The 25,454-nt window shown below is 36.3% G+C and overlaps 1 protein-coding gene and 1 long non-coding RNA gene across 5 annotated transcripts; both read right to left on the reverse strand.

Annotated features, from left to right (window-relative positions):
* Nucleotides 1-2,465: 2,465 nt before the first annotated feature.
* fosl2 (FOS like 2, AP-1 transcription factor subunit) lies at nucleotides 2,466-18,857 on the reverse strand. 4 transcript variants are annotated; one of them, XM_065288717.1, is made up of 6 exons: nucleotides 18,677-18,857; nucleotides 18,233-18,325; nucleotides 15,473-15,727; nucleotides 15,227-15,334; nucleotides 12,280-12,333; nucleotides 2,466-5,872 (listed from the first exon to the last, which is right to left on the reverse strand). In XM_065288717.1, the coding sequence occupies exons 3-6, from the start codon at nucleotides 15,710-15,712 to the stop codon at nucleotides 5,324-5,326; spliced, it is 951 nt and encodes a 316-aa protein (XP_065144789.1). In that variant the 5' UTR covers nucleotides 15,713-15,727; nucleotides 18,233-18,325; nucleotides 18,677-18,857; the 3' UTR covers nucleotides 2,466-5,323. The 4 variants fall into 4 exon arrangements, with proteins under 4 accessions (XP_065144789.1, XP_065144787.1, XP_065144786.1 ...); XM_065288715.1 differs by having other exon boundaries at nucleotides 18,233-18,448; XM_065288714.1 differs by having other exon boundaries at nucleotides 18,233-18,597.
* LOC135778247 (uncharacterized) lies at nucleotides 13,454-15,220 on the reverse strand. The gene is made up of 2 exons (XR_010544475.1): nucleotides 14,057-15,220; nucleotides 13,454-13,640 (listed from the first exon to the last, which is right to left on the reverse strand). It is a non-coding gene; the product is annotated as an uncharacterized lncRNA (long non-coding RNA).
* Nucleotides 18,858-25,454: the final 6,597 nt, after the last annotated feature.

The raw sequence follows: 25,454 nt of genomic DNA on the forward strand, positions 1-25,454 counted from the left end.
GTCGATGAAAAAGGAGTGTCTAAGCTACGTTTATGGTTGCTTTTTGTATGTGATTTTAAGCGGACATATCATGACAATCAGACTTTTTCCATGTTAAACATAAATCTGTGTGCTTTGATGGATCACAGGCAAAGGACATTGCAAATTGTTCATTTTTTTTCATTGCTTTTGCTTTGTAGCTACTGGAAGCCATGTTAACCTTGTCATGACACGGCCGGGCCACCGTACGAGTTAAAACGCGTTCTGAATGGGGCTAGAAAGTAATATTCAGTTGCTTGTCATATAGACTTTCACCGCTAGATGGGAGTAGATCTTACACATTGGAGCTTTAAAGACAGCTATAGAGTCAACAGATATGTGTGGAGACCGGCAGATCATGCCACAGATGAGGAACCGCTCCAGAAAAGGTATGCAATAATGTTTTTTTCCCTTTTTGTGGTAGATAGAGATCAGGAAAAAGGAAAAGAAAAAGATAGTAAGTCTTATAATAGGAAGTGAGGTAATGGCGGAAGAGATGGGTTTTAGCTGATTCTTAAAGACAGCTATAGAGTCAACAGATATGTGTCGCGACCGGCAGATCATGCCACAGATGAGGAACTGCTCCAGAAAAGGTATGCAATAATGTTTTTTTCCCTTTTTGAGATGGCACCACAAGCTGTCACTCGGTGACAGAGCGCAGGGATCGAGAGGGTAAGGCTGTATAAGCAAGCAAAGGTAAGGGGGTGCTGTCCCAGTGGTGGTAAAGGCCAGGAGCAGAGCTTTAAATTTGATGCAAGCGACTATAGGGAGCCAGTGTATCTTGACAAAGAGAGGAGTGATGTGGGCCCCCTTTGGCCTATTGAAGACCACTTTTGCCACTGCGTTCTGAATCATCTGTAGGGGTTTGGTTGTGCAGGCTGAAAGTCCAGCCAGTAGCGCATTGCAGTAGTCCAGCCTGGACAGGAAGAGCTTGGACTAAGACCTGCATGGCAAGCTCATTTAGGAAAGGTCTAATTATCCTAATATTGTAGAGAATGAATATACAAGAGCAGGCGGTGCTGGCAACATGGGCCGTGAAGCTAAGCTGATCATCAATGACCACTCCCAGGTTTCTGGCTGTTCAGTATGGCGTGATGGTCGAGGAACCTAGCTGAATGTAAAGGTTGTGATGAATCTTTGGTTCAGATGATATGACAAGCAGTTCTATCTTTGCAAGGTTAAGCTGGAAATGGTTACCCTTCATCCAGAGTGAGATGTCCCTCAGGCATGCTGAGATGCGTGAAGAAACTGTGGGGTCATCAGGGTGGAACGACAAGTGAAGTTGAGTATCACCCGCATAGCAGTGGTACATAATCATCAATGCGGCGGGTGCCCAGGCGAAGCTCAAAAATCAAAGCTGATGGACCCATTTTAGGTCAAGCTTTCTGTAACCATGTCCCACTGAGAGGAGACGAATGTAGACCCAAATGCAGTTTATTAAGCAAAACAGGAACAAACATGAAACATGAGAAGGTATAACAAAACCTTTAGCAAACACACGTACATTTAAAAAAAGCTTGACAAAGACAATGCAACACAAGATGGCTTTTACAGAGACATGGAACCAATCAGAACATGACACATCAGGGAATGGGGAAGCAAGACAAAACCATGACAATGAACATTTCAAAATTAAAGACATGAACATGAAACACAGGACTTCATAATAAAAGATTTAAACAAAACACAACCACAACCCTTACAGACTGAAAGAACAACTTGAATGTATTAACTTTAATCATACACAACATAATCATAAACATGTTGTTTTATCTGTTTCTATGAAGATTAAGAATATAAGTATAATACAAGCATTAAAACTTGTTGTTTTATTACAGATAATTTAAATGTGCTTGTGTGGTTCGGTCAAAAAGTAAACTGAGTATTTTTGGAAGTGTATTTTATTGTAAAATGCTGAAAATCATTGTGCCCGTTTAAAGTCTATATTTTTATCCCACAATCCTCCTCATCTGCTGATGAACACATATTTAATATGAATAAAACAGATGATTGACCTTTTAAACTGGTCCAAATATATAAAGCTGAACACCACTACTAACTTGTTAAGTGAGAATCTCCTGCTTTGTTGTGGCTGACTGTCTGATACTGTCTGCAGCATGCAAGCCCTTGAGACTCCGCCTACCCACCAGCTAATTTGTATTTAAATGGATGAACACAAAAACTATTTATTTTGCTCAGACCCATAAAGTGCCTATTTTGACATGCTACAATAAATTATCTATATGGTATTTTGAGCTAAAACTTCACATAAGTACTGGGGACACCAAAGATTTATTTTAAATCTTAAATGTCTTGTGAAATGTCCCCTTTAAAGTGATTTAAGATTACATAAAATGTTGTTTATCAATCTGTGGCAAAATGTGTGAACATTTCTAATTTCATAATGACTGTACCTTATAAAAGACAAAAACAATATGCTCAGAGTACACATTTTCAAAAAGATTTATTTAAAAATAATAGATTTCCACATAAACACATGAATATGGTCTACATTTCAATACACAACTGCAAAACAGGCAATAATGACTTGATTCTTTGATTCTTACCAAAACCTCAGCATGGCAAATTATTTATTTAATAATAATGTAAAATAATAATAAGAAAGTAAAATTAATGCACCTTTAACCAAAACATAAATGTTTGAAATGATAGTTGTATATAGGGATTTTTAGGTTAAAGTAAAATGTACAAATGCATTTTTTTAGGCAAATCAACACATTCTCAATTTAGTGTTACTTGCTGGGCAATGTTTGAATTTTCTACATAAGGTGCAGCTTGCAATGTCTTAATAGTCTGAACTAGAGCAGAAGCACAGTTTTATCAGCACGGATGAAAGGAGCAGGTAGATTTGTATTTGATGTACTACACTCAAATTAAATCAAACATACTGTACATACCTAGATTATTTTAATTAATGCGCTGTGAAAAAAATGCAGTATAAAGTTAAAACAACTTGGTTTTAGGTTTTGGCTATTAAACAATTTCAACTTGATTTAATAAGTTAAAGTAACATAAAAATATATGTTGATTTGACAAAAATGCTGCATATTTTTACAGCGTGTTTTCTTTCCTTTATCCATTCATCAAGTAATGTTTTTATGCATTTTACAAAACAAGTGTGTGTGTGTGTTCCTAATATTTCTCATTAACATCAATTGGTGCTAAACAAATCTTAAACAAAGCGGTCTACTAAAGTTTAATGACAGATTTAGAGCTATACCATCCAATATCAAGATGCTTATATCTTCATGTTAATTGAGTAAATCATAAATTAACAGCATTGATGAAAAAAGCAAATACAAAAGCACCACAATGTAACAATGATAATCCAACATATTCAAATACTGTGCACAAGCAAAATACATAATAAAAATGTTTCCAAAGTGGTATGTTCATATGTCGTAATCAATTTAAATGACCAATTAAACAAACAAAGCTTTGTATATTGCTGTTTTTTGTTGGTTATTTTCTGTCTTTTAAGAGTTAAAGCAATATATTAAAAGAGAAAATACAGACAGAGAAGTACATATGCAGAAAACTGTACAAATTGCTTGCTTAAATTACACTGGGTTTAAAGACTGACAACATAACACACTGTCCTCAGACATTTGCTCTTTTTTGGTATAAATTCACAAATAAAATCTCTTACTTTTTATAGGTGTTTAATCAAGTTTAAAGGGATAGTTAACCCCCCCAAAAAAAATTCTGCCATCTTTCCTTTATGAGTTTGTTCATATTGTAGAAAAATAAAGATTTTTTTATCAATGCTAGAATTTTTTTGATCAGATGATAAGGACATAGTTGAAAGTACCCATTGACTTTCATAGTATTTGTTAATCCTACTATGGAAGTCAATGGGGACCATCAACTGGGTTGTTACATTTTGTGTTCAACAGAATAAACATACTCATACAGGTTTAACAACATAAGGAATTTTCATTTTGGGGTGAACTTTCCCTTTAACTAAAGTTCCAGAAATAAATAAGCAATATAGAAGTCCCACAAACAGAAACAAGTCAAGCAAACTGGTTTTTTTTTTTTTGCTGCATCCAGTACAACAAAACACTCTTGTTGATGCTCAGTCAGTAACTGACTGTAGTGACAACAAACAATAACTCAAGTTCTCTTTAAAGTTCAGTCTCTTTTCCAAGGAATGTTTTTCAAGAGTTTATTCAAAAATATTTTTCTTCAGTGTCCAAAACACATACACTCACCTATTGCTTCAAATTTTCAATGTTATCCGACTTTGTAAAGTAATAGCATTTTATTTGATTATAAGGTTGCTAAAAAAGTGCATCTGTTCCCAAGTGCAGCTATAAAGCCAACCAGTGTTTCAGGGAGAAGTGCCCATATAGCTGGTATATGTATCAGTTCAAACTGTACCCTGCAAAAAGGGCATCTACCAGTCAATACATAAAAGTATATATTATAAAAGTTAAACATAGTTAAATTATTTTTTTTAAACACAGTGTGCGCCAATAGAAAAGCAGTATTGCAATGTCAGGGTAAGAGGCAGAGCCTAATATGGCTGGAGTTTCCCTTATTTATACTCATATATTATGTTTTAATTATTGATTTCTATGTGCAATTGCTTCTATTAATGCTTGTATGGCTTGTAAGACAAAAATCCCTGACAGTAGATTCACTGATGCTAATGAGTGTTTTTTTTTACTTTTTAACATATAAAAAGGTATGTAAATTTGGCAAAATTTGATAGCACTTGTTCCTCATATACAAAATATCAACAAAATACAGCCTTTTATTTTAGAAGGTTATTCTTTTAACATCTGGAATTTAGGCTCATCTAGTGAATCCTAAAAAGTATAAACAGCAGGAGACAAAATACAATGAGACAAAAATCACACATCACAAGTACGAAAGTTTTGAGCAGCAGTCGTCTAGCGTAGTGTCCAATATTGGATTCAGTACCTATCAGTAATTACGTTTTACAATTTTGCTCTGTTTAAAATCAGATGGCTAGCAGAGAATAGTAACCAGCCATGCTTCCAAACTGGGGGCCAATAGCTTTATTAAGCACTGACTGCAAGATTATCTTAAAGATAAAATGATGCAAGCTTTCCTCCCACTTTCTATTTGTATTGAGAAACCTCACCACTATTCAGAGCTGAAATAGCGTTTAAAATTTGTGCATACATCTAAACAACAACAAATCACAAACAAAAACCAAAACATTATAATGAGCAAATTAGCCCTTCAAGGTTTCTCAGCTTCATAGAGCTTCAAATCCCAGCTGAGAGTGCCATGGAGATCCTAAAAGCTTCCTTCAGAGCGCCAACAGAGTAGGAGAATTGAGGGAATCTGAAGACTGATCGCCGCTGCTACTGCTACGTCGATGTGCTTTGGAGCAGGACTCCGACGAGGGTGAGGGACTCTCGGGTTCCAGCATGTTTGGGTAAGTGAAGATGAGGCTGGGGTTGCTGGGGGTGGACACCGGTGTGGAGGCAGCCACCACAGGTGTGTTGAGGCTGTCTCCATCAGAACAAAACATGCCACTGCTCAGGCAGATAGGCTTGATGACTGAATGTTGTGCTTTTCCCTCCTCCTCCTCTTCTTCATCTTCCTCCAAAGGCTCCTGCTTCACTACCACTGGGTTCAGAGTCTTCATTAGGCCCCGGGAAACCAGGTTGGAGCGCAGGGTCAGAGGAAGGGGTCCACACTGCTGGCTGTGAGAGCTCTTCTGTCGTTCCTCAAGGGGCAGTTTGCACACTGGGTTGTGGGCAACCAACATAAATTCTAACTTGTCCTTTTCCTTCTGGAGTGTCTCTATTTCCTTCTGCAGGTCAGCCTTCTCCTCTTCTAACTTCTCTGTTTCCTGTATTAAAAAGACAAAATGGTCATGTTAAATAAAATATTCACAACATACATTTTTAAGCACTTCTGCATAGAAAATATTTTTGCTTGTAATTGATTTATAATGTTAAAGTTTTCTTAAATTTCACAGTGAAACATTTGCGGAAAACATGAGTGCTTATTTATGCAAATGAGTGTTCGAGTTCGAGTGTTTAGAAGATAACAGAATGTAACTTGACGCAAACAATTTCCAGTCACAAATGTATCATGCATGTTCTCCTGGAGCGTTCACGACTGTAGGAATGATCTGCCTTACCACAAGAGTTGTTAGCAACTTTCAAAAACCGACTGAAGACTTTTTGTTTACATCTGACCCTGCTCTGCTAGCACTTACAATTTCTTCAGTTCTGTCATACTCTTTAAATTTTTTAAATATATTTCTGCTTTGTATACTGCGGTAGGTTAACCGAGACAAGATTGAGAGTAATTATGCACTGCTGCCCTTTTGTTGATGTAATTGCTTCCATTGTTTTCCTCATTTGTAAGTTGCTTTGGATAAAAGTGTCTGCTAAATGACTAAATGTAAATGTGAAGCACACCATCAAACAACTGGTGTGTTTTTTGGTGCCACCAGCAACACTGTTATACCTCTCCAGTCCTCTCTGAGACCACTTAACATAAACTTTAGTTTTTTTTTCCGTACAAGCAACCCAGGTCTAAATCTCCACAAGTCTGCACTGACCTGTAATCAGATATGATAATGACTGCACTCTAAAAATGGCTGGATTATTTTTAACCCATAATGGGTAGATATTGGACAAATTACCACATGATGGGTTAAAAATGACCCAATGTTTGCATGTTGTTATGCAACCATAGGTTATAATAACACAGCAGTTGGGTTAAAACAACCCAGCATTAGGTAAATTTTAACCAAACAGTGTGTTCTGCTCAAAAAGTACCCAACATGGCTTAAAAATGGATTTAACAATAGATCAAATAAATGCATGCAAGAAAAAAAAGAATAGAAGTACAATGTGAGTATTCAATTTGTTTTACTCAAGTGTTAGCGGAAAAGATTCTTGAATATTGTGAGGAATGAAACAGATCATGTAGAGTTAGAAAGATCATTCCACCAGCAAGAAACAGTTAAGGTGAATGAATGGGAAAGAATAGATACATTTGATACATATCTGTGGTGCTGCACAGGCCAATTGTGGACCTCAAAGTACTGTAAGTGGGATTCAAAAGGATGTGGAGCAGTCTCCTCTCGAATTGCTCTTGAGGTACTTTATGTGGTGCTGTGCAGACCGATTGTCATGTGACAATCAAAACAAGGCATTGCTTAAATTCAAGACAGAAGAAACATGCAGGACATTGCTAAGCTGTTCTGAAGGTTTACATAAAGTTGATAGGGTACTTAGGGGTTGCTAACTAGCCCAAGACAAAAAAAGGCAATGCCAAAATCTTTGTTTATCTGGTCCTGAGATATTGCTTGAGTTCTTCATAGAATGTAGGATAATGAGATTTGCCAAGCTTCATTTAGCACTAGTTGCTCAGAAAAGTAAAAGCACAACTCTCCTTTTTAAAATGAGCAGTAGGAATATTAATAATATTGAGCATGTGCTGTTTAATTACATCTCATAAGCAATTATTTAATAAGAAATCACAGTAAATTATCTTGGTATAAACCATAATAAACTAAGCCTTATTTTACCTCTAATTCAAGACACACATTGATGATGCATGTATACCTAGGCTAGTACATTTCATTCACTGCCAAACCTTGTCCTCATTTAAACATTCATAGCAGTTTCAACACTATAAAAGGCACACCTCCCAACAACTCGAGTAATTGGTCCCCAATCAGACTTTAGCTGTTGACATTCATTTGTAAATAGAGACACCTGATCAGGGGCGTACCTCTGGCCAAGCCTGTTATGGAAAGCAGTTTGAAGTAACGTGTTTGACTTGACGCCACACTACCCAGAGTGATTCTTGCGTTAATTTGATGTCATGCACCAGTCGGTCTGCAGCACTGAATACATTTTCTGGCACTTTTTGACTCAAGCAGTCTGTACCACTGGCTGAACAGCTGTGAATTGCCTTCATAGAATAAACGTGCATGTGTAGCAGTCTATAAGCTAAAGATGTACGGATTTCCTGCTGGTCAAGTGGTTCAAGTATTTAAAAATAGCATGATTAATTGGTGGGTAGTGAGTGGATGCGTTAAACCACTGATAATCAGTATTCGAATTATAGACATTAAAAATATACATTTGAGGGGTCCCCTGGTTTTTTATTAAAATACTACATGAATTTAAAATTATCGTGCTGCGCTGCCACAAAGCGGTACTGTCCATTATTAATTTCGCAAATAACTAATCCAAAAGATTTCTATATGAAATAAAACACTCTCGAAAAAAAAACTCTTAAGGGCGCCTCATGCTGTTTTCTGGAGGAATTGACAGATTGTTAGATTTAGTATTGGGTTGGGGGCTTTTAAAAAAAATTGTTCTTAAATTATTATTTCATACTAATTTGTGGGAGTAAATTATTAGGGTTTGTAAGGGTAATATTTTTTTTTCTTCGATAAAACGTTGATCCAGGACCAACAAAAAATGTCTTACTTTGTAAAATCACGGCGACCCTATAATGACAAGGAGGCTGGGCCGGGGGGTGGGGCTTTTCTAGGGGACCCCCATAATTTTTGACATAATTCAAACACTGCTGACAATGGAATATTGTCTACTTTCTCTAAAATGTAAACTCATTTAAAAGTTTTGGGAAAATTAGGGATGCCAAAAAAAAAAATTTTCATGACCGACCACCGAGCCTCATTAGCCGGTTGAAACCGATTAATTTACAATATGCTACGCTATTTGAAATAACTGCAATTTCGCAACTCTGTCGCATCTCTCTGCCGCTCTGCCTCCCACTCACACACACACTGTCCTTGCACCACCCTTCTTCCACTCACGTCACTTTTTTAAAATCCCCCTGCAGAGCGACACATGATTCCCGCAAACGCGGCATCGAGGAGCTTGTGAGCAAGCAGAGGACAAATGGCTCCTTAGTTTCGAAATGGTTTGGGTACAAGGTGATTGGGTTGAAAATATAGGCATTTGTCTAGTGTTAGAAGCTCATTTGATACATTGCCGTGGCTCATTTGTGACAGCTCCGAAGAGACGCCGCTTTAGTTTGAGGTAGTGCTAACAATAATAAAGAAAGATGATGATCATCATTACCTTATCTGTTAACACTGGAATGTCGATGTAATGTATTTCCAAATCTATGCTCATCTTATGCAGAATGTTACCTAATACATGATAAAACCAATGGATAAAACAGGCTCCTTCAGAATGCGTAAAAGAAGCACCGGCCAAGGCAGATCTAACTCACTGTGTGCCTTCTAATAACAGACAGAGCAACTCTTTTGTATAGTTAATATATATATATTTTTTTTTTTTCAAAAAGACATCATCTGTTAAGGGAAACATCTCCTAAACAATAACATACAATGGCCAACATGGCCTACAGCTATTCTTAAGAATAACATTAAATAAACAAAAAATGATTTTATTATGAACGAGAATACGGGTTAAGGGTTAGGCCGCCTTATTAGTAAAACATAACATAATGGTTTGGCCATTAGTTATTCTTGGAAAATAAATTAACGAAAAACAAGTTAAATAGAGGATACTGTGGCCTACAAAATAGACTGTGAAAATCTTTAATGAATGCTTAACAGATGCCATAACTTATTTTTCTTAGGTGTCAAGGGTTAGGCCCCAACCACTCTTACATAACAGAAAATATTGGTCTACCCCATTCCAAGTCATTCACTTATTTTTATTCAAGAACACAAGCATGTCTACGTGCTCTGGGGTCAAGCGGGTACGCAGTCGATTAACCACAAGGCCCACAGCGGAGAAATCCCTCTCTGATATAACAGAAGTCCCGGGGATGCAAAGGTAGCGCTGCGCCAATCTTGCTAGTCTGGGAAAGCGCATCTGGTTTGCCCTTCAACAATTGAGCGGATTGCTTTCTAGTAAGGGGCGACTATCTTTCACATACGTATCCACTTCCAACTGTGGATCCGTGGCATCTGCAGTGCTGTAATCATCTCACAGTAGCAGACTCATTGCACTCTCCTTGTAGCTGGCTCCACTGGATGGACGTGTTGTCACACAGCATCATCATCTCCTCCTGCAGCACCAGGCTCTTCTTCCTCACCCATGTCCTTCTCAATAGCTGCATGCTTCACATCAGCACAGAGTTCCTTGAGTTAATCAAGCACTGCCTTTTGTTTTTTTCTTGATAAAAACGGGAGGTGTTTATGTCGAGGGTCCAAGGCAGAGGCGATCATCACTGGCATTGCAACCAAGCGTTCGTTGTAGTCATCCTGTGACGAACAATACAGCTGAATTAATGTCTATAATGAATTAATTCATAACACTTGATATTTTGAATTGTAGCCTATATAACGCCCAATAGGCCTATAGCCTGACCAGTGATGGGCAGTAATGCATTAGCTCAAAGCGCGCAATGCAATTTGCTTTTTATTCATTAAATACATGCAATTGGTTGATGAAACATTTATTAAAATGAAGATACAATTTATAGAAAACGAAATTCACTTTAAAGAAAGGCTTTCTACAAAGTGGTAAAAATCATGTCTGACGATTTACAAAACAAAACTTAATATGCACTTTACTGTTAAAAGACGTAAATGTTAATAATTTGGAATACAATCAGGAGAGACTTTCATTTTAATTATTTTATTGCTGTATTTTATTTACTATTTAAATGAAAGATTTAAAAAAATATATTTGTATTTTATATGCTGTGCAGAAAATAGGTTTAAATGTTCAGCAATTTTCTTCAAGTCTGGAACTGTTGCATTTAATTACATTTTGCTTGATGCAATGTGAATAAAACTAAAATATTAAAACTAACAAAACAAGTTTTAAAAAAATAGTTTTTTCATTTAATTAAATTTTCGATGATGGAAAATGAAATATGCAGAAAGAATAGATTTAGGCTGAAAGTCTATTGCTTTATAGTGTATTCAGGTTGTGCACAAATGTTTTTGAAAAGTAACTCAGTAAAATAGCTAAAGCAAGGATTACTTTTTTGGAATTAATCAGTAACTAATTACTATTTCTAAGTAACTTGACAAAAACTGAACCTGACTATGTGTAGTGTATGATGAATGAATTAAATTGAAAATGATACTCCTAAAGACAAAATTATAACCTACCTCCATGCATTCACTCAATGACTGTCAAACCGTGGCCTGTCATTGATAGCGATGGCCATGTGCTTTTTAATGTTGCTGAAGGTGATGGGGTAGATGTGGGAGATCGACATGGTCTTCTCAGAAGACATGATAGTGGTTGCGGATTTGAGGGTTTCCAGGACAGGTTTAAAATCAGCCGTTATTGCCCAGTATTCGTCCTTTATCTCAAGAATTCTGGCATCCTGCAGCTTTGTGGCGGTGCGGTCGGACAAGACGGCTGTCACTGCCCATCGCTATTCGAGAAGCCTCTCAAACATGTCGAACACAGAATTCCATCTAGTTTTGCAGGACTGGATGAGCTTGTGTTTGGGGAGCTGCATCGGTTCTTGTTTATCCTGGAGTGCTTTGCAGGCTACAGTGCTGTGATTGAAATGGGGAACTAGTTTGCTGGCTGCAGATATAGCTTTATACACAAATTGCTTAAATGCGTCATTGATCGTCAGTTGTAGTTTATGGGTGAAACACGCAACTGATACTCAGTCCACCTTTTCAGGAATGTTGGCAGCCACTACCTTACAGGCACGCTTTGAGCTCATCTTTTTTCTTGACAAAATGCTCTTCATTGTGTGTGGTTATGGTCTGTCAAGACGGGACTGTGTAGTTGGGTTCAAGAAATTGCATAATCTCCAGAAAGCCTTCACCACATACAAAGTAAAGGGGCGCATATCTTTGGGGTAATAATCTCTGAGCACTGTTTGTCACATTTCCTACCAGCTAGCATAGATCACCCGAAGAGGCTTGCGGGTATCTCGTTTTCAGGTGATACATCATAGATGATGTGTTACTACTGTATTTAAGCTTTGCATAGACAAGTTACAAGTTACAAGCACCTTACATCCGTGTCATTCTTTTTGGAAAAATTGTCCCAGACACTACTTTTTTTGCACGCTTCATCCTGTCGTTTTGAGTGTTTTAGCCTGTAGTGTTTACGTTTCGCAAACCTTGTGAGCGTGCAAACCCCAACGCGTGACCTTGCGCCAGAACCCAAACACCGTGACCTCGCACCAAATGTTTTTATTGGTTTAGAAGTACAAACAGGCGAGTTCTGAAAAATTGAGTGTGAGGGATTTGTTCACCTCACACAAAAAGCACATAAGGCATGTTAACGATATGCAAAAGGTACATACCCCAAAGCAAATGATGACATCCTTTCGTCTCCAACGTAAATCTCTTTTCTTGGACTACAACAAACACATGGATTGTAGGCAACAGAGGTAAATATTGTAGGCTAGTATCTCATTTTTTTTAAACTAATTAGTGGTGTAACAGATCACAGTTGATGCACGGTTCGGCTCTTATGCGAATTGCAGATTAATACACAAATTTAAATAGGGTGAAAGTTGATCATTCACACATGTTTCAAAGGCTTCACCAAGTCATATTGCACAGAAATCTTGTCAAAGAACGAAAAAAAATAATGGTATTAAACAGTTTCCATTATTTTAAATAAACGATTCTGTTCCGGAAAATATATTTTTTGATAGTTTCTGGTTTCGTTTCTGTTCCTTGCAAAACATCAAAAGTTTCCGGTTTTCGTTCCGTGAACCGGTTCAAAGCCTAGATTCAGACCAATCACAACGTACATATTAGCTGGCCAATCAGGGACACAGAGCTTTTCAAGTCTGTGCGTTTTTAGGAAGAGTGTAATCTGGAGCTACAAAAATGTACGGTATGTGAAAAATAATGTGTTTTTTTTTTAACCAGAAACCCTGCAAACACAATGTATTATACCAAATACACACACAAAAAAAACGTTTTTTAGCAATGAAATAGGTGCTCTTTAAAAACATATTAATTTAACATATCATATATCTGTCACAGTAAAGGTAATGAGACTATATTGGGAGAATAAGGGTGAGGATATATAAATGAGAGAAAATCATAAGTTTGTGTGACTGGGTGTCAGGTGGATAATTTATCATAAAAGGGTTTTGTGATGTAAGTGCTGATCTGTGCATCTCTACTAGTCAGTACACAAATTATGTAATTGAGTACAAGTAGAGATACCAAGGTAAAATATTACTCCAGTAAAAGTACTTGCTTTACATTTTTCTTGAGTAAAAGTACAAAAGTACTTGCCTCAAAATGTACTCAAGTACAAAAGTACTGTGATTTGTTATGGCTTTATCATTTTTGTTACGAAACTCATGCTGAACTCAAATTACGTGAAAAAACTCGCTTGGCTCACCAATCTATTAATAGAAGGACATAAATGAATCAGACACTGATGTCTATTATTGATCATAAGCCAAAAGAATTCCTTTAGCACCAAATTAAATAACAGGATTTAAGAGCAGTAAGTCTCATTTCAAGATTTATTTGTTACATAGTTTAACAGTTTAAGGGTAATAAAAACTTGAACTAAGCACAGGTTCACAGGAGTATTCTTTTACTATCTGGAGGTTGAAGGAGCATCCTCACTTTCCAGTTTTCTTTTCCTTGATGCTGTTATGGCAACATACCTTTTAATGTGGCTACCATGCTTTCTCTGCAAAATAAAATATTCAAAACATTAACTACATATCTAGAAATTAGTTTAGCTTAATTTGACATATAAAATAAGCCAATATAATTTCAAAAACATTTCATGTGCTGATGCATGTCATATGTATATTGTAATACATAAATAAATGTATTTATATGTTTTGGAAGCAAAACTTTTAGAAAAAAAGGAGCACTCCAATCCACCTGTTGACTTCAGTGAAACAACTAAATAACAGTTATACAGCTAAAAAGTTAGCCTGCATAGCTACTGTCACGTTGTGCACCAGTCAGCCTAGCTTACTTAGCAAAGTTTATTCATGATAACGTAGTATATATTTTAACAACACAATGAAACAGTTATATGCAAGTTACTGTTAAGATTGCTCATTTAAAAATATAAGCAGAATGAAAATGGCTTACCTCTACGTGTTTCCTTAGATTTGAAGGAGAATTCTTGTAAAATGAAATAGCACAGTCTCGAGGCAGGCAGAGAAGACACAAGGACTCGTTCTTCTTTTCAACAACTTAAAAAACTTACATAAATAAGGCCATGGTTGTTGTGGTGAGTCAGTTATTTTCTCTGTTGTTTATAAATGCAGTTTCACTCTCCAAACAATACGCTAGCTGCTGTATCGTGTCTCTTACATGAACCGTGTATTCACGCTAAAGTATAACATTACTGGGGCAACCAAAACAAGTTCAAAATGAAGCGCGTGCTGTAGCCTGATTGGTGGTTTGACGCGTCACGTGTGCATCTTAAGTTTGCCCAGTTACGTTTTTTATCCACTGATAAATAAAAACGAACGAGCGATTTTTAAAAATGTAGTAGAGTACAAAGTAAGATTTTTTGGCCACCCCAAAATAATTGCTGGGTCTTACCTGGCCAACCCTGAAAAAATGTTCTGGCTATGCAGGGCATCTGATGCGGCAACTCAAATTAAACACATAATTTTTATATTGATTTATATTGTGAAATTCAAATTATGACTTAAGTAAAAGGCCTTAAGTTAAAATACTGACATAACAACATGATGCGACAACCAAAGACAAACTTTAATGGTCTGAATTCTTTACCGCATAAATGTGTCTAGGAATCAAAATTAAAAACCTACGCTGCAATTGCTAAGAAAGAAGCAGTTAATGCATACTTTGAAAGTTATTACTGTATTAGATAAAATTCCTTATTTGGTGATGAACGAATGGGCTGGGAGAAGGAAAGAAGGAAGTTAGCAGTGTGTGGGATTTGATGGTTAGCTGTGGTTTCCTCCTTGAACAATATTAGAAGTTTTCCTCAGCCCAACTCCACGTAGCACATTCCTCCCTGATGTTTCAGGTCTGACTTGCTAACAGATGACATTATAAATCTAAGTAGCTCAACTACAGCCTTCATTGTCTGGGCATTCCCAAGTTTCTCAGACAACACTGGTCTTTTGTTGCTGTAAAAACTGCCATTTTAGAATGTCTCTTTTTTTACCTTCCAGACCTATCTGAAAAAGGGTCCTGAGACAATTGTGGGCATTTCGAAAATTAGTGTTTCATTGTGCACGTACATTTAGGGAATGCTTCTTTTAAGAAGAACAAACAACTTACCCCTTGCAACATCTCAGTTAGTTCTCTTCTCCGGTTCCGGCATTTAGCTGCAGCTAATTTGTTTCTTTCTCGCCTAACTCTTCTTTTTTCCTCTTCCTCTGGAGTGAGCTGCACACAAAATAAGGAGTGAGCTTTAATAACTGACAAGCAGTAAAAAAAATAAGCCTTTACATCTCTAAAATAAAAAGCAATGTTATTTAAACTACTTTAACATGTTGACAACGTGTTGTTACCATCTAGACTAACCTGCTCATCTCTCTTGCGTCGTCCTCGGGTGTCGCCGATGGATCGGATGACCCCGGGCCGTGTGAGGGCTGTGTTGCCAAAAAGGGTTGGGCCACTAGACACAGACATACCATATGAATGAGGCCGGGAGTATGGATTAGACATAGAGGTGATTACAGTGGGCTGAACCATCCATTGCAGGTCCTGACTGGTAGTTATGGCATTAATGGTTGGAATAAAGGCACTGCTAGAGCCAGGCATGTCTCCTCTGTATTTCTGTAAAGAAAAAGAAATGTGTGGATAAACACAAATCCAAAGAAAATGATAGAACAAAACAACCTGTACAAATATTGGCATTTAGGGAAAAGGGGTGAAAAGTAGGCTTTAACTTTAACCATTTTACATAGTATGATTTATTATTTTTGGTAATGTAGTCCCCCAAGCCACCCACTTTTAGCCATTTTAAAAATCTCCACATTTGAAAACGAATGAATCATTCCCACTGCTTTTTCGTACCGTGCCCTCTTGACTGCTTGACCCCCAGAACGAAAATGTGATACACACTGTGAATCATGGGAAAGCCCGCAACCCACCCTGACACAAGCCAAGCAGGACACAAGCTAAGCAGGAACAGATAATAGCTTCTGTGATGCAATGGAGAACAAAATCACCACTTGTGTGGGATTTTTAACAGATGTTTTTTTCCAAAGAGGACAATGTCTTTAATAAAGAGCATGGTAAGGACAGAGAAGAGCTTTGGTCACTTATGCAAATAAGACAAAATGGTCAAATAAGAAAAAAATAACAACTGTCATTTTTATAAAAAACTATAATAAAAATATTTTCAGTTTTAAAGGGTGGGATACTACTGAAAATGCTCCCATTGTTTTGACTTAAATGTATATCCTTTCAGTGTGTGAACTTGCTTGTCTATAGTGCAAGCTCCATTTAGAAACTCATTTGTGAAACATTTCCAATTTTGAAAAATGTGTTTTTTTTTTGTATATACCTACAGGATACAATTATATTACATCATGTAAACGTGTTATAGTTTAACTAATTGTAAGTTTAACTATTAAATTAAAATAACTAGTACTGATAATATTTCCAGCTTTTCATTTCTAATTTCCACATGAATTTGTATTATGAATATAATGCTTAACAGATTACCAAACAACCATTAAACTCTGTTTATATAAAATTCATACTCAAAACACATGAGAATTAATCTATTAAGTATTAAGTCTTATTAACAAAATGTTAGACAAATATTTATAAAGATTCAGTTTAATAAATGCTGAATAACGTTATAAAATTACTTTGTCCAGTCTTCCGAAAAAATTAACAAGCTTTCCATGTCATCACATTCCATCCACCAAATTCCAGTCCATTCACACATTCCTGGTGGGATTTTAACAGTAAACTGACTACGTGATGGAGAATGTTAACCGCAAATCATTTACTGGCGAATGAATTTCAGGAAACTTTCTGTTGTTTAAAATAAAATAACCTCACCACTCATTGCGAGTACAGGTCATTTATAGTAGGCTATAACTCTAAAGGTTACAGTCGAACATTTCACTTAAATCTTTTAATGTTCACTTAAGATTATTCTATCTCTCTAAAATATAAGTGTTGTGAAAGACTACAAGCTTCCACATTTTCTACCACAAAGGAAAGATGAGCACTTTGACATTGCCTTTAATTCTCTTACAAAGCAGTATTTGTGTTATTGCCAAAACATTTGCTTTGCTGTTGACCCAAATTTTCCCCTCCACACAATTTTCACCTTTAGGAGTCTTCCCTTGATTAAACAGCACATTCTGGAATGGGAGGTGGCATTTCATTTTTATTTGTTAGTAAAACAGCAAATTTACCAGTAAATGATGGCATTTCTGTTGGGGCTGTTTTGCACACCATAAGATATTACATGTTGCTTAATTGACCCTGTGCAAACCCTGGCATTAGTTTAATTCAATTTAATTTTTGGATAGTTTTAATGCCTAAAACCTAGGATACATTAATAATGCATTTAGGCATTTTATTACTTTCATTTTGTTCATCATGTAGTCACACAAATTTATAAGTAATTCACAAAATAATGACTTATTTAAAAAAAAGACTGGTACAGAACTAGTCTGTCCATAAACCATATTTTAGGTTTAATAAAGTATTAACTATGATACAGTACCGGAAGTGTGGCATCCTGTGGCCACTATGTGCGCACCCTCCGCGTGTTATTTCACATTACGCACGCCACCCACGCCATTGCTCCCCTTATCTGTCAAGATGTCTAATTCCACGGAAATATAATGTTATCAGAGCCAACATCTGCACTCTTGCTGCAATATGATTGCAGAAGGGAAAATTTTCCTCTGAAAATTACTCTATTACGAGCACGAGAGGAATTCGTAAGAGATGTTCTAAACATTGAGTGAAGATGCGCGCCCCAAGCATTGCTATATTCATAAACTTTAAGTTTGTCACAATATGCAAAGTCAATTGTATTCAGGTGCAACATGTGTGCACTTTTCCTATTAGAAAACAAAGTAAAAAAGCAACATCCAATAACTGATATTCACTTCTCGGGATGTATTACGTTTAAGACTGCCTGTTTATATGTGCAATTATTTTGTGGTGCCGCTTGAATGGTAGGCTACTGTTATAAATTATCAGGTTGGTAAATACAGGATTTGCAGTCTATGTGTAATGTAGGCTATATGTGCAAGTATAACGTTAGGCTATTAGATACATAAATACAAGAACCAGGATGTACTGTACCTGGTAGTTGGAAACAGGAATGGGGCTGTTGTCTGGGTGCGCCGGTGAGCTGCTGCTTCCGCGGGATGATGTGTCGTATGTCCCTGTGTAATCCTGGTACATGATCCAGGGAAATAGGAGGAAATTTCAAAAGGTTGACAATGAGTTCCCACACGATCAGATTGTCTTCAGTGGCAAATAAGCACTTCCAAGCAAAGCGATTCCTTTATGCCTAATCTACACATAATATCAAGAATACTTCTTTATGGTCTGTAGGCTATAGTAGGTACATTAATCCAGATACAATAACATTCTATTATTAGCGAAGGTGCTCTCAAATGTCTCCTATAGTCCAATAAATTGATATTCCCGTTGTAAACTTGTACCTAAAAATAATAGACACTAAGATGTTCTACAAGAACAAGATAAAAATTTAAAAAAAAAAAAAATCTGTGAAGCACCTACTTCAGTGAACTCGGTGTTCTCGCAGGTTTAGCCCTGTCCCTACAGCTGTGACTCACGGCAGCGATGAGTGTACCGCTCTGGACTTTGCTGAACTGATTTTGGCGAGTAAGCGAACTTTAGTGCTAATTCTTCAGGTCACGCCGTTAGATGACTCACTTCAATGGCACTACTCTAGTTCGCAGCTTGACTTATTAACGCCAACTACAGTACTCGTCACAGACCTGATATGTTTCAGAACAAAATAGGGGTGTTCAATCCGTACGTTGTTACATATGTGGCCAGACCTTGATAATCATTGAAGACAAAATACTGAAATCTGAACAAAACTGGTGCAAACTAATCTTATTTACAAAATGACATTTCATTTATTGTGATTTGGCTTGATTTAGACATGTTCGCTTTTTACTCCAATCCCCATTTCTCATTTGGTTTCGACCATTGACGCATGTTTCCAAAAATGGGCAGTTGCGTCAGGACACACGCGCATGGGTTTCCTTGGTAAAAAGCAATGTAAAGACACGTCAGGGATTCCCTCCCCTCTTTCCCCACCTGTATTTTCACTGGGCGGTCTGTCTGTTCACATGTTTTAGGGGTCACGAATGCATGGAACACGCAAGATCAAGTGGAGGTGATCGTGGGTTCAATAGAAAACGGCCACAGAGCTGCTTTGCGGAAGTGCTCTACAAACCACGAGTGCCTTTTTGAATTTGCATGCATGCTTGCGCAATTCCTTTTGCATCATTTTGACACAGTGTAAGGAAATATCATCCATCTAGGCTATAGATACAATCTGTGTTTTACAAATATCTTAAGATTATTTTTGAGTCTACACTAAATCACCTTTATCTTTAGGGTAAAGAGAACAGATACTGTAGATGTCGCCAGAGATACAATATAACGTTCACTGTTGGAGGGGATGTTTAGATTAATGCAGTTTTTAGTTCCCAAAGTGAGGTCCAGCCCACGTATTATATCTGGAATTGCAAGGAATAAATGTGCGATAACGTGTGATCAGACATGTCTACACACAGCCACTGTTCCAGGTACAAAGGAGTAGAGTCATATGTACCATTCAATTCTTATCCATCTCCAATTGTATTAAATTGCGAAATCAGTAAATTAATGAACACATACAAAAGAAAAGAAAAAAAAAACAACAACAAAGGAGAAACTATAAACTAGACAAGTATGTACTTGTTGTTTTAAATGCCTGCATGTTTGTGTGAATTGACTGCCATGTTATCTCGACAGCTGAGAATTATGGAAAAAAACAAGAACAAGAGTGACGCGCGTTCTCGGTACTTGTGTACGTCACTCGTTGTCTGGCACAGCTCTCCTAAACCAGGGAAACAAAATTATAACAGCTCGCATGGCAATATTACGCTACGATTTTCTATCACTATCAATACCTGTCATAAAATCCAATACCTGCCATAAATACCTCAGCAGAGGAAAACGCTATTGGAAACAATTGCTTTGCGGAACAACACAGGGTCAGGTTTAAGCATTAAAAAGTATACAAATCAATGAGTTGGGGTTTTCACTTTTACCCCAGTGAATATCTCCCAAAGTATGATTAATTTCTTTCCAAGTTTTTTCGGTATATGGCACAAACATTGCTACAAAAAAAAAAAAAAAAACATGTTTAATTTGGCTTAAAGCCATATAGAAATAGTATTTAAAGAATCGTCGCATCAACACCTGCTTATCGTACGATTAAGCCAAAACTGGTTTGCCAAAAATTACACCATGTCTACTCTCACACTTTTTAAAGCCATTTAATAATGTAACACATTTTTTTGCAAAGGTAAATATATTTACATTTTTAGGCTATTTTATACATTCAACAAACCCACAGTGCCTTTAAGGTATACATTTTTATCAGTTTTTATCTGTTTATGTTTCTTGGATATTGAACCCATTTGAGATGCTAATGCAATGTTCTACAAACTGTATGGCAGTTTCAGGTGAAGGTCGGTGAGAAAATGATTTGTGGATTACTGACTGAGATCACCTGATATAGATTCAATGATCTCTTAAAATTTTATTTGCAGGTTTCCCTGGCAACAGTGGTGTAGTGCAGGGTATATGCAGTAGAGGATGTCCCTTCGGCAAAAGTGACTGAGTGACAAAAAGTCTAATCGATAGCCTTAGCATAGCGTGAAAAACGTGTCTAAAATGGGAAACATAGACTGTGCTAACAGATTCAACAAAAATTTGGAGCAGTCTTTTTTCAGACTGCAAAAAAACATTCAAAGGAAAATTAAATCAGTAGCAGTAACCATATGTCAGGTATGTACAATTTTGGGATAAAAATTCACCAATTAATACTCTTATTCTTAAGTTTTGTAAGTGAGCCTTCATTAAAAAACATCCATTATGATGAGCCTTATGTTCTACAAAGGTGGAATGGTTTAATATTGTTAGGCAAGACAAACATATATGTTAGGAAAAGCAATGGCTGGCCATATGCTAATGCCCACAGACTACTGGTTGTTTGGCAAGTTAAGGGTCTTTGTTAAGGCCAACTAAATTCAATTTAAGATGGTAAAGTGACGTGGTTGCATACCCTTTATATGGAGTACCTACTTCTTTATTTAATGGCATGGGTATACCCACTTTTACTTTGGGGGCATACATTTAGAATATACCCACTACACCAGTGCCTGGCAACTAATATAGGGAACATGCAGGAATACTTCCATTTATTAAGTCAATCACATTATAAATAAGTATGAAACCTGCCTCAGGTTAGTCTGTATATAATCTCTCTGGGATATGATAGACAGTTAAGCAGTAATACTAAAAGTAATTCTTCAAACAATCTCATAATCTCTCATAATGGCAACCTATTTATAATTTCTTGATTATTAATGCAAAGATGAAAATTCCACAAAAACATTACATGCTGTAACAAAATGTTTTATTTTACAAAAGTATTTTGAAATAAGTCTTTTGAAATCAGTAGGACAGCTGAATTCGATTAATGTAACACATTTATTTGCTTATTTATGTGTTTTAAAATGGATAAATCCTAAAGATTTCTCTATAGTGACTCAGAACTGACACGATAACTTGGTGATACACTGTAAAAAAAATCCGTAGAAATTACAATGTTATTGCAGCTGGGTTGCCGGTAATTTACCGTAGATTTACATTTATGTAATTTACTGGCAAGAGTTTGTTCAAAGTTAAATAAATTTTAAATATTAACAAGTCTTTATCTTTACAGAATAAAACTATACAATAACAGCCTCATGCAAAGCATTCTGGGAACCAGAAGTCATCATCAACCTTTTTCTGTTTTTTGCTTCAGATTTTGTTTCCCAGAATGTTTTGCTTGATGCTGTTTTTTTAGTTTTACTCTATAAAGACAAAGACTTGTAAATGTTTAATGTTCATTTAACTTTGAACAAAATGTTGCCAGTTAAAAACATAAATTTAAATCTACGGTAAATTACCGGCAACCCAGCTGCAATTTCTACGGAATTTTTTTACAGTGTAACTTTGTATTTCCCTTGTATTTGTATAGTACTTATATTTTTACCACCTGCTGTCTATAACGTGGATAAGACCTATTTTAGCAAGAATGTAAAGCAAGCATACACTATGCTTTCGCCATTTCAATATCCAATGTCACATTCTTATACGCTATTACTATTACCCTACACTCTAAAAAATATTGGGTTGTTTTTATCCCAGGGCTGGGTAACTATTGGACACAACACATTTCTGGGTTAAATGACGCAAATAATGGGTTGTTTTAACCCAACTGCTGGGTTGTTTCAACATGGTTGATTAACAATAACCCAGCAGTTGGGTAAAAACAACCCATTATTTGGGTCATTTTAACCCAGAAATGTGTTCTGTCCAATAGTTACCCAGCCCTGGGTTAAAAACAACCCAACATGTTTTAGAGTGTAAAAATGCTTTACCTTCTCAGTGTTGTTACTGACTGTTTATGCCGGCGCTTTATCATAGTTTTGCTAGTGGTATGCTACATTTATACATAAATGCACCAAAGGTTTGAATGTGGTTTAGAAAGAGTTATTACAAGAACCAGTTCCTGCTAGAATGGAAGGAAATGCGTCATAAACGCATTGCTGACTCAAAACAAAGAGCGACAGAACAGAGTAACTGCCACTTAAAAACAAAGACGGGCAAATGCAGGAGAGTATAGTGGAAGAACTAAATGAATGGAGAAGAAATAGGAGAGGTGGGGGGACTTTAAAGAATGACAGACTGAACATCAGTCTTTATTGTGAAAGGGTATTCCTGTAAAGCTGGGGTGTTTGGCAAGGCAAATATGACCCATCAGGGTTAGACTTTATTCCAAGAGGGCAGTAAAGGAAAGATGCAGGGGCATTTAAGAGTTTAAATTTTTTCCCCTTTTGTTTTGCAAGTTATTTGTTGCATGTTGCTTTCAACTTCCTTTAAATGTTTTTCATCACAGGCACTGAACACAATGGGAAATAATTTTTCAGAAAGGTAATTAGCTTGCTGTTATAGATTTGTAAGAAGTATGAGTGGAGTGAAGGAAAAGTCTCTTGGAATGCTAATATATTTGTTTAAAGCACAACAGTGTGGCCCCAGTGAGTGGTTGTCTGATCTCATTAGGTTCTTGTGGGATTTATAAGAGGTATGAATGGAGTTAGGGGTTAAGAGCAACACTCTTGGAATGCTAAAAGATTTGTTTATAGCACCAAGTGTGGCCCATAATTAGTTGTCTGATCTGATAAAGTTCCTGTAAGCCTTCTTCGTGAATGTTGCAAACAAAGAATGGAGTAAGAAGTCCTTACAATGAAGTGTTCTGGCAAAAACATCTAGTGAACATCGAAAGAAACAAATAAATACAAGGACTGGACACAATAATGTGAACACGTACATTTATTTAATAAATAAAGTGTTGGACCACTGTTTGCCTTTAATACAGCTGCAATAGATTCATCCAAACTTTTGAATAATGTCTAGTGGTCTATTTTATCTATCAGGCCATCCTCCACTTGTTTCAGAGAGTTTGGGTTGGGGTTTGGTCTGTTAAGGTTACAGATGCTCTAGCGAACCGGGTAAAAATCTGTATAATTCAGTAAAACAGTATAAAACATACTGCAAATGAACTCCCACAAATCATCACCTTTGGAAATCAATTGTTTTGTAAAACGAGTCTAGGCGTTTCTTACTTTCTAAAGAGTGTGGGAGGATGCGCACCTTGGCGTGGGGTCTGCTACACAGCCATAAGCCATGCTCTCCGTGATGGTGAGGAAAACGGAATGAATGATCTGATTTTAATTCCTCATGTGAACCTTGTATCAATCATATCATATCAGTACTTGGTAGTGTTTGTCCAGAGAAGATTTGTTACTTTCTGGTGCATACTCTGCTGTTACTTAGAGAAGAACTGCGGTGGGGTTATTTCAATCGCATCAAGTCACAGCTTCTAATAGAGACACTGCATAGGGAGGCAGAGCAGTAGATGTAATACAACACATATTAAACTACAGATTAGAAAAAGGGCCACCAGGAAAAGAGGAAAGATGAGGGAAACGTACAAAGGATAAAAGTATGTATGCTGAAGTATATCTTATATATCATTATGTAGCTTGTTATGCAATTACGCGCAGTAATATAAAAAAATTTTCTGTCCAACTAGCTTATGTAACATTGACTACCCATTCAAACGATTTAAAATCACTTTCACTTATTTTTAATATTTTTCCATTTATAATAGCAAATTAATTAAAACAGTGGAATTAAAAAGTTGGAACATAATGAAGTCAATACTATGACTGAAAACAATCCAAAATAAATCAAAACAGAAACACTTACTGGTGGTAAAAATAGAATAATAGATCATAAATGTAGTTTGTTAGTTTAGATCAAGTTTTTAATAGGCTTTAGTTATTTAAGATAAGGTCAAGGTCTTACTTTTATAGAATAATGCATATTAAAAAAATAAAAAACACTGCTTATATATTATTAAGTATTATCATACATTAGATAATATAATTTAATCAGCAAATGTACAGAAATATTGTACTTTGTTGAATGTTAAAATAGCTCTGTAGCCTTCTGATGAAATGTCAATCTCAGAAATGGCCCCAAGCCAGTCTGAGTTTGAGACCCCTGGCTTAACACGTATTAACCAGCTTATGGTATTCTGGCAAAACCTTGTTTTGGAATGAAACCTAGACAACAAGAAGTAATTAAAGATATCCACAGTGTTTGTTTTTCACAGTAACCTATACAAATATTATTTATCACTATTACAATAGATGTTTATATTATTTTGTCCAGTCCCAGGTGGGGTAACGCATTACAGTACAAGTAACGTGCATTACGTAATAATATTTCTTTCAGAAGTAACGAGTAAAGTAGCGCATTACTTTTTAAAGGTACACATTAATATTTTAGTTACTTTTAAAAAAAAGTAATTCAAGTTACTTTTTAGTTTAATTCAATAAAAAAAAATATGCACTGAATTAAACTGAACGTAGTTACATTATACTCTATGCGTACACCCCTGTGTGGAAAGAGTTTGAGTCAGAAACTGTGATGGCAGGCTAGAGCTCGACATTTTTCTGATTGAAAAGTTCTGCATTGAGAAATATTTTGTCATAAAAACACCTGCAAGTCTTGAAGGAGATCAAGTCTCCACCAAAAAAAGTAACGCAAAAGTAACTAAAAAGTAACGTAAGCATTACTTTCCATGAAAAGTAACTAAGTAATGCAATTAGTTACTTTTTTATGGAGTAACTTAATATTGTAATGCATTACTTTT

The sequence above is a fragment of the Paramisgurnus dabryanus genome, chromosome 17 (assembly GCF_030506205.2).
Source record: "Paramisgurnus dabryanus chromosome 17, PD_genome_1.1, whole genome shotgun sequence".
In the NCBI taxonomy this organism is placed as follows: Eukaryota; Metazoa; Chordata; class Actinopteri; order Cypriniformes; family Cobitidae; genus Paramisgurnus; species Paramisgurnus dabryanus.